General features: G+C 37.1%; 1 protein-coding gene across 1 annotated transcript; it reads left to right on the top strand.

Annotated features, from left to right (window-relative positions):
• The first annotated feature begins 286 nt into the window (after positions 1-286).
• LOC113338489 lies at positions 287-4,479 on the top strand. Its single transcript, XM_026583901.1, has 8 exons — positions 287-623; positions 729-827; positions 1,149-1,660; positions 1,890-2,381; positions 2,661-2,876; positions 2,930-3,214; positions 3,359-4,075; positions 4,195-4,479. Exons 1-8 carry the CDS (start codon positions 287-289, stop codon positions 4,477-4,479), a joined length of 2,943 nt encoding a protein of 980 aa, XP_026439686.1.
• The last annotated feature ends 5,231 nt before the right edge of the window (positions 4,480-9,710 follow it).

Below are 9,710 nucleotides of genomic sequence, written 5' to 3'. Positions count from 1 at the left end.
GGTTGGCTGGCAGTGCGACAGAGTACTTAGCTGGAAATTGGTTGGCAGCACCGCTGGCAACATGACTGGAAATTGACTGGAGGCACGACTGGCAACTTGGCTTCGATAGTTGACCGACGGTTGACTTCGACCGCTGAACGAAGGTTAACTTTGACCATTGACCGGGCGTTGACTTCATGGATCACTGGATTATCTGGTAGCTATTTCAGTCGGTAGGATGGTGACAGGCTTGGAAAGTGAAATCTCTCTCTTGGTCCGAAAAAATCGCTCCATGAAAAAATCTCTCATGGCGATTCCCTCTTCTTCTCCATCACAATCTGTGAAATCAACACTAATATGTCCTTGGTCTTTTCTGGATCTTTCTTATGATACAAGTAATGTTGTCTCAACACAAGACAATATTATAAACCCTAATGACAATATTGTAAATCCTAATGTCAATGTTTCTGCTTCTGAGAATGTTAAGCGTAAATCTTATGCTATTATGGTTTCGTCTTTTAAATCGTTAGATTTTGATTCATCCAAGCTGGCCAAACCTTGCTTCAATGGATCTCATATTTCAATTCGTATATCTGAGGATGAATATCAACTGGGGGTGCAAGATTATAAAAACTGTTTAATTGGTAGGCTGGTTTTGCCTAAGGGTTCAGCTCCAATGAAGATCCCATAGATTCATGACAAGCTAAAACAATTGTGGAATATTAAACCTTGGTTTATTTCTCCATTAGGTAAAGGTTTCTTCTACTTCAAGTTTTCTTGTGAGGAAGATGTCACCTATGTTCGTTCTGCAGGACCATGTAATATCAAGCCTGGAATTTTTCATTTTCGTAAGTGGATCCCAGATTTTAATCCATATAAGCAACATCAAACCCTAACTCAGGTTTGGGTTTGTATTTATGATTTGAGTTATGAATAATGGAGATCTAAAACTTTGTTTGAGATCTCAAGTACTCTAGGTGATCCTTTATATATATTGATAAAGATACATTAACAAGAAGATTTGGTTTATATGCGAGATTTTTAGTAGAGATTGATCTAGCAAAGCCATTACTTTATGAAGTTCTTGTTGAGAGAAATGGTTATTCTTTTTTTTGTCTCAATTGACTATGGAAAAATCCCATCATATTGTTCCTTTTGTAAAACAATAGGTCATGAGGAAAGCTCCTGTAAGAAGAAGAAACAAAAAGAAACGAATGTTAATGAGCCGAGCAAGGATGCTGATAATTATAAGAAATCTCATTCAGCAACTACAGGTGATACTAATGGTGTCATTCCATCTAGTACTCCCTCGGTAGTACCGGAGATAACTGCTAGCATTGTTGAAGTTGCACAGTCTAATGGTAATGAGTATATCCCAGCCTCTTTTAATAATATTGATAAATTTGTTGCAAAGGTGGGTGTTATTAATGGAACAGTTGAAGTTACTATGCCATGTAATACTGAGACTCACTTAGGAATGAATGTGTTAAATGTATCTGGTGTTGATACTTCACCAAATAATGATGTTGAAAACTCTGAAATTCTCCTATCTCACCAACAAGAAGATAATGCAGATGATGCTATTAGCGCTGATACTCTTGAAGATGAGAATGCTTGCGCTTTTGAAGCAGTTCTTACGAAATCTCAGAAAAAACAGGCTAGTGAAAAAGCTAAGAAAGCTGTTATGGAAAAATCACAATCTAAACCTTGGAATATGCGTCCAAGGAGTGGTACAAATTCTTCTCAATGAGAACTCTCTATTGGAATTTGCGTGGCTTTGGAAACACTGATACACAACTAGTTTTTTTAATCATTGTCGTAAATTCTCTACGGATTTTGTATTTATTGCTGAACCTTGGGTTGATTTTGGTTCTATTCCTGATAGCTTTTGGTCTAACCTTGACTTGAAGTTAGAGACAGTTAATGATAGAGGGGCTCAACAGTCGAATTTACGGCGTCTATGTGCTAGTCATATTAATGTTTCGGTGGTGTCCAATTCCATGCAGATGATTTCTTGTGAAGCACGCTTGGGTGACATGAAATATTACATTGTTGGTGTTTATGCGTCCACTTCTTATCTCACTCGTAGAGATTTGTGGTTGAGCCTGACGGATATGATAGCTAACCTTCCTGGTCCTTGGTGCATCATTGGTGATTTTAATGCAGTTCTAAGTGCTCATGAAAAATGCAGTGGTCCTCCTCCTACTAAAGCCTCTTGTGATGATTTCTTGGCCTTTTCGGAGACGAATGATCTTCATCACCTAGATACTAGAGGTGCTTCCTACACCTGGACTAATAGTCGTAAAGGCAGACATCATACCGAGCTTCGACTAGATAAAGTTATTTGTAGTGAACAATGGCTTTTATCCTGGGATTCTTCGTTGTGCATTACTCTTGCTCGTGTAAAGTCTGATCATCATCCCTTATTGTTTGAGGCTTATAAGGGTGAAAAAACTTTTGCTTCCTCTTTCAAATTCTAGAGTGCTTGGTTGAATCACTCTGGCTTACGTGATATTGTACTAAAGGCGTGGCAGCAGTAGTTCTTTGGTTGTCCCATGTATGTACTTATTCAAAATCTGAAATTTCTGAAGTCAGTGTTAAAATTTTGGAACAAAGAAGTCTTTGGGGGTATTGAATTAAATGTTAATAATGCTAATCATGCTCTTGAAAGTATTCAATAGAAAATTGCTGATGAGGGTTACTCAGATGAGCTGCACTTTGTAGAAGTTGAAGCTTCAAATAAACTTGTTGATTCTCTTAAAACTCAGAAAGACTTTTGGAGAGATAAATCTAGGCTCAACTGGGTGAAGGACGGTGATGCTTGCACTAAAATTTTCAGCACTTATGCGAAAATTAGAGCTGCTACTAATAAACTTACTCATCTTAAGGATGATGGGGTTTATTAGTTTTTCATGGTGAAGTCTCTAATCATGTGGTTTCTTATTTCCAGGATATGTATGTTGGTAACACTGTGAGCCCCTCTACTGATTTTATTTCCATAAATATTCAAAGTACGCTGCCTCAAGCTGAGAATAATTTTCTCACTGCCATGCCTGATGTGGTTGAAATTAAAGATGTTGTGGATGACATGAATGCTAATGGAGCTCCTGGACCGGATTGTTTTAGTGGTATCTTTTTCACTTCTTTCTGGGATATAGTGGGTACTGATGTGATGAATTCAGTACAATTTTTATTTCAAAATGGTTGGCTCATTCCTAATGCGAACCCTAGTCATGTAATCATCATTCCCAAAGAGCCTAGGGCTGATATTATTGAAAAGTTTTGTCCAATTGCTCTTGGAAACTACCATTTAAAAATTATTGGTATGATTCTGGCTAATCGTTTAAGTATTATTGCTTATAAAATTATCTCTCCGTAGCAAAGAGCTTTTCTTAAGGACATAAGTATTTTCGACTGTATTGGCATTACTTCTGAGGCTATCAATATGCTTGACTACAAGACTTTTGGAGGAAACCTTGCTCTCAAATTTGATATTCGTAAAGCTTTTGATACTCTTAATTGGGAGTTTCTTCTTCAATCGCTGGTGGGATATGGATTCTGTGAGAAATTTGTAGGGTGGATTCATACTATCCTTCATTCAGCTAAGCTATCTATTGTGGTAAATGACAAGGCTATGGGTTACTTTGGGTGCACTAGAGGAGTCCGTCAGGGCGACCCTTTATCTCCTATTCTTTTTTGTTTGGCTGAAGATGTCTTAAGTTGTGCAATTGCTAATGCTTTTACGCAAGGTCTAGTACATCACATCTCCTCTCCAAGAGGTACGAATGCTCCTTCTCATGTTCTTTATGCAGATGACATCATGGTTTTTTGCAAAGGTACTAAGCGAGATGTGCAAGCTCTGATGAACATTTTTGAAGAATACGGTCAGAATTCTCGTCAGTTTATTAGTGCATCTAAATGCACGATCTATTCAAGTAAGCACATTTATAATAGATTCTCTAATATTGTTGCTTCTTATAATATCACGATGGGTACTCTCCCTTTTCGTTATCTTGGAGTTCCAATTTTTCAAGGTAGACTTATCATTTTAATGAGATTATGGACAAAATTAAGATCAAATTTGCGGCTTGGAAGGGTAAATCTTTATCTATGATGGGGAGTGTCGAGCTGGTTAAAACTGTGATAGCTAGATCTTCCCTGTACAGTTTTCATGTTTATAAATGGCTTATTTCTTGCATTAAAACTCTTGAGAAGTGGATTCGTAATTTTGTGTGGTCTGGTTATATTAACACGACTCATCACAATGTTGTGGCTTGGGACATAGTATGTCTACCTGAAGAGGAAGGTGGTATTGGCATTAAATCTATGAGACGTATGAATGACGATGCTATTATGAAAATGACATGGAAGTCGATGACTGAAAATTCAGATTTTGGTAGCTTTATCAAAGCTCGTTTTAGAGGCGTTGCTTATAAAAAATCTTCTGTCTGGCATGGGTTTAAAGAACAATGGAGTATCATTAAAGAGAATTTGATCTGATTAGTTGGTCATGGCAGCAATATTGATTTCTGGAATGATACTTGGTGCGTAAATATGGGTTCTTCCTTTGCAGATTACTTGGAGCTCGATAATTCAAATCTGCACAACTTTGTTGCGGATTTCATCATTGATGGAGAGCGTCAGATACCTTCGTACATGCCTGAATTGGAAGTCCATGTACAACAGTTTATAAGGGAGACACCTTTTGCTTCTCACAAATATGATAAACAAGTTTGGACTGTTAGTAAGTCGGGCTGCATCACTATGAAAGATGCCTATATCTATCATAGGCCTAGAGCTTCTGTAAATATGGATTTCAAGGATCTGTGGTCTGTAAAGGTCCCTCATAGACGTGCCTGCATCGCTTGGAAAATTATGCACAACAAAACCGCTACTGATGATACTGTGAAAACGCAAGGAGTTGAAGCAGCAAACTGTTATAACTTATGTCCCTCTCCTCGTTGTAGCGAAACTCAATCTCATCTTTTCTTTGACTGTGTTTTTCTAACTCTCTATGGAGTTGGATTATGCAGGTGTTCAGACATCAATTGGATTGTGCAAGTGTCAACTTGTTTTTTACATCCGTTAGAAGCTTCAGGGGATGCTCTCAAACAAAAAATCTCCTCTGGATAGCTGTGGTTAGCTGTTTATGTCTCATTTGGTATTTTCGTAATATACTAAGGTTTGAGCACTGCCTTACTTCCTCCAATCAAGCCATTACTTATCTGAAAAACTTAATTGTTGAATCGAGTAGACATAGTGGTGGCTTCTCCTTTTATACTTCAGCAAACAAGGTCATTCTTGATCTCCTGGGAATTAAAGCTTACCTTCTAAGATGCCAAAGGCCATCATGGTTAAATGGAAGTCTCCTCTTCCTGGTTGGATTAAAGCTAACATTGATGGATGTTCTATGGGCAACCCAGGCCCTTCTGGTTGTGGGGTGGTATTTCGAGACTCTAATGGCTTGGTAAAAGGCTGCTTAGCTCAGAACTTGGGATTTGATAACTCTTCTTGTGTCAAGCTCTGGGGAGCGATTCATGCTCTTCATATAGCATGTACAAAGAGAATACAACGACTCTGTCTTGAATGTGACTCTAATTTCGTCTTATAGTCTATCAATAATCCGGATTTGGTCCCTTGGACTCTATCTACTCACTGGAACAATTGCTTAAAATTTGCATCCTCTATTTTAGTTTGTGTGTACTCATATATACCGTGAAGGTAACTCGGTGGCAGACCTTTTAGCCAAGCATGGTGCTATGTTTGAATCTCGTTGGTGGATTGAGCCTCCAGATTTCACAAGGCGAAAACTCCTCATTGATAAATCTATCTTTCCGCTTTACCGTTTTCGCAATATGTAATTTGTTTTTCTTTGTTCTTTTTTCGTTTCTTGTTTTGCTTGTGAGAGGTTAGGCCTAGTCCCCCTCTCTTTTTTTCTTCTGATTATTAATAAAATTTGATACCCAATGTGCCTTTGCCATAGGTAGTTTCTTTAAAAAAAAGTAGCAATTTGGCCCATTATGTGGCATTTTTACCATGGTACAAACAACAAGATAACTCCGATAATATTCCATAGCCGCACTCCCCACAAAGATTTGGAAATAAAACACAAGTTCAAAAAGAACTCTCCCCTATAAAATTCCATTCCCAAAAGAACAACAAGAGCGACCTTACTTTTACGAGAAAAGAAGGATTTCTTTCGACATAATCAAATCACATGGGAACATGAATTTGTATCCAAAAATCTCAATTGAATTAGCCACAAAAATGATTAATTCAATTGGCCATGCTCGATATAAGAGAACTTACGGAGAAACACAATATATGCACAAAGATGTGGATCAGAGAAAGATCAACACGGTGGAATAAACAAAGATTCATTCTATTTTTCATCACTATTTGCACAATGACATATAATAGACTTAATCTTTGTAAACAAAAGTTCATCCTTTCTTGCATAATGATATAAAAGGCTTAACTTTTGTTGTCAAAAGTTCATTCTATCTTTTATCAATACTTTCATACTGACATATAATAGAGATAACTTTTGAACAAGTATGGGACAATCAAGGTTCACGGACGTAAACAACATATCCCATAACAATTTAAAATATATGAAACCATAAAGATGAATACTGAAAAAAATCATCTTCTAAAGTCTACAAATGATCTTAGAAGAGAAGTACTCCAAGGATCCAAGTCCAAGAGAAGTGGAACAAGTGCGACGAAACGGAGCAAAACACTCAAAAACAAGTGTCGGGACCAAGACCAACCTTAACTCATCCAAATCCAATAATTCTCACCACCATTTTCAAGAGAGTTCAAAGAGGAAGAGAATACAAAAAGAATGAGGTCATTCCGAGTTCGTACGAAGAAGTTGCGACCAAAACGAGTTTACCAAATATCGACATCTACAGGCCAGTATGCATACGGGTTTGCAAAACGAATTTTTGTGACCCGGAGTTGTATGAAAACGGGTATGCGTACTAAAATCCCTTGATTTTGATTTTAAATTATGGTATGCATACATGGTATGTGTACCATGAAGTCCAAACATCCCGAACTACTATTTTCATACCTAAACATATAATAACCTTAAACACGGATCAAGTTAGGTAGAAATGAACGATAAGTAAGGTACATGGATCATTATAAGTAATCTAAACAAATAAAAACACAAATATTGCTCAAGTTTATAGACAAACCTTTTTAGAATAATCCAATCGAATTCTACATCCTTACCGAACATAATTTGTGTGCCCCAATTCTCATGCTTCCCTCACCGTATACATAGCAGGGCATTCCTTGGTGAGGATGCACTTACAACACACTCAAGTTGTGTTTAGGTGAACAATGTCTTGCTCACCACAAGTGACTTTTAGATTATCATGAAAGGGATCGCTTTTAGAACCTTTTGCATCCAAATCCATCTTTCCAAAGAACATATTAAGTTCCAACATCATGGATACTGCTTTCTCCATAGTCATGGAATTTTCTGGGAGATTATTCATTTTCACACTCAAAACATCATTGACTTTCTTTGGTATCCACTTCTGAGTGCGTTTAGGAACAACTGGAACCTTCTTCCCATTACTCTCTTCTATAATTCTCGGAAGAGAATTCGATTGACTATTCTTTTGCAAGTTAGTATTTCTCCAATTGGGAGTATCGGATCCTGTCTTTGTCTTTACGAAGGTATCCTTTTGATAACCATTATGATTGTGAAAAGTATTCTTATAATGTTTATAGGAAAATCTAGGTTTATCACAATACTGATTCCTTTTCCTAAAGGTTGGACAGTTACAACCTGTAACGTTAAGGGGATTAGTCTTAACATATGATCTTGGTTTCATAGATTCTTGTGATTCCCTAAAGATAACATCATGAAGTTTCTCATTCCTTATAGGGAAACAACATCTCATTTCCATGTGACCTTTATTTACGCAATAATGGAAAACATAAGGAATGTTCTTACCTCGATCTGTATGTGCTGACTTTGGAGGTTCATGTACTTTGCTATTTTGAACCTTAACTGACGGTGAAGGTATTTCACTTTTGCTATCATTGGAAACCTTTGTTGAGAAGAATCATTAGCCTTGACAAATTTTACCTCTTTGCTAATACTTGGAGCATTTATTCCCTTATAGCCCAATCCTCGTGTATCACGATGATTTTTACTTGCTCCTAGTATAGTGGTTAACTTGCTTGAACTAGTATTGAACTTTTTCAAGTCATCTTCCAACATCTTGATTTTATCAGGAGCAGCAGCGAAATCAGCCTCAAGACGTTTTTCTCGAGCGAGAAAAGAGCTTTCTCTGTCATCAAAACTAACTTGTTGAGAGTTAATCCTTGCTTCAGATTCTGCAAGTTTCTATTCCAACGAAAGTACTTTTGATAAAGATTATCACATTCAAGTGACTTCATGCGTAGGTTTTCCTCAGAATCCTCGAGGATCGATTCGTTAGAACGATTCGAAACATAAACACATGCGTAACATCTTCTCAACTGCTTGTTTTTTCGACAGAGAGGATCCAGAAGAGGTGTGACATGAGAAGTTGTCATCTTCTTCTTTTCCAACGAATTCAAAACCTTAACATACTCTAAGACTTCCTCATAAACCTCTCTATCAATATCTGAATCACCTTCATCAGAAAGTTCATCAAACTGTTCTTCTAGGAGTGTTTCCCAGCTATCAACAGTTTTTACAATAATAGAATGTTTAGATATTCACATAGATGTGACAGTTCCCTCAGGTGAATCCAAGCTTTAAAAAACATAGATCTGGTAATTTCTGACCTGGTACGTTATTAGAGATAGACTCATCCATAATCAGATCGCTACAAACACAGACTTGTAAGGTCTTTAATTGTTTTCCTGCTCTGATACCAATTGAAAATGCGGGGGTACAACAACCACACCCAATATTTCGCTTAGTAACCTGTATGGACTAACTCCAATATACTTTTAAGAGAATAAACTAGACAGTTAGACTCAATCTTAATAAAAAGTATATGAAAGAGTTATATCTCAATTTCTCGATTCAATCCTTACTCAAACAAATAGAAATCTGCGAGCCTGATTGAATACAAGAGAAATCACTTGAACGGTACCAAAGACCAGTGTTCAAGGATCTATCAATTTCAATCAACAACCAAAGTTGGATTTACCAATTGATCGATTCAATGCAAAACCTGTGATATTTCAATTATATAACAAAATATAATGCAGAAAAGAAATAATACAGACACCATAAGTTTTGTTAACGAGGAAACCGCAAATGCAGAAAAAACCCGGGACCTAGTACAGATTGAACACACACTGTATTAAGCCGCTACAGACACTAGCCTACTACAAACTAACTTCAGTCTGGACTGTAGTTGAACCCCAATCAATCTCACACTGATCCAAGGTACATTTACGCTCCTTACGTCTCTGATCCCAATAGGATACTACGCACTTGATTCCCTTAGATGATCTCACCCACAACTAAGAGTTGCTACGACCCAAAGTCGAATACTTTAATAAACAAATCTGTATCACACAGAAAAGTCTATAGGAATAGGTAAATCTGTCTCCCAAGGAAATACCTACGAGTTTCGTTCCGTCTTTTGATAAATCAAGGTGAACAGGAACCAATCGATATATCAGACTTATATTACCGAATAACAACCTAGAAATATCAATCACCTCGCAATAATATTAATCAACTAACGAAACAAGATATTGTGGAA

Source organism: Papaver somniferum, unplaced genomic scaffold (genome assembly GCF_003573695.1).
Source record: "Papaver somniferum cultivar HN1 unplaced genomic scaffold, ASM357369v1 unplaced-scaffold_19, whole genome shotgun sequence".
Classification (NCBI taxonomy): domain Eukaryota; kingdom Viridiplantae; phylum Streptophyta; class Magnoliopsida; order Ranunculales; family Papaveraceae; genus Papaver; species Papaver somniferum.
The sequence above is the reverse complement of the archived record's forward strand: the minus strand, read 5'-3'. Positions and strand labels throughout refer to the sequence as shown.

Coding starts and splice junctions, on each gene's coding strand:
- LOC113338489 (XM_026583901.1), top strand. CDS start 287: ATGGCGATTCCCTCTTCTTCTCCATCACAATCTGTGAAATCAACACTA. Junction 2,877..2,929: donor CTCATCTTAAGGATGATGGG/GTTTATTAGTTT, acceptor TCTTATTTCCAG/GATATGTATGTTGGTAACAC. Junction 3,215..3,358: donor CTAATGCGAACCCTAGTCAT/GTAATCATCATT, acceptor ATCTCTCCGTAG/CAAAGAGCTTTTCTTAAGGA.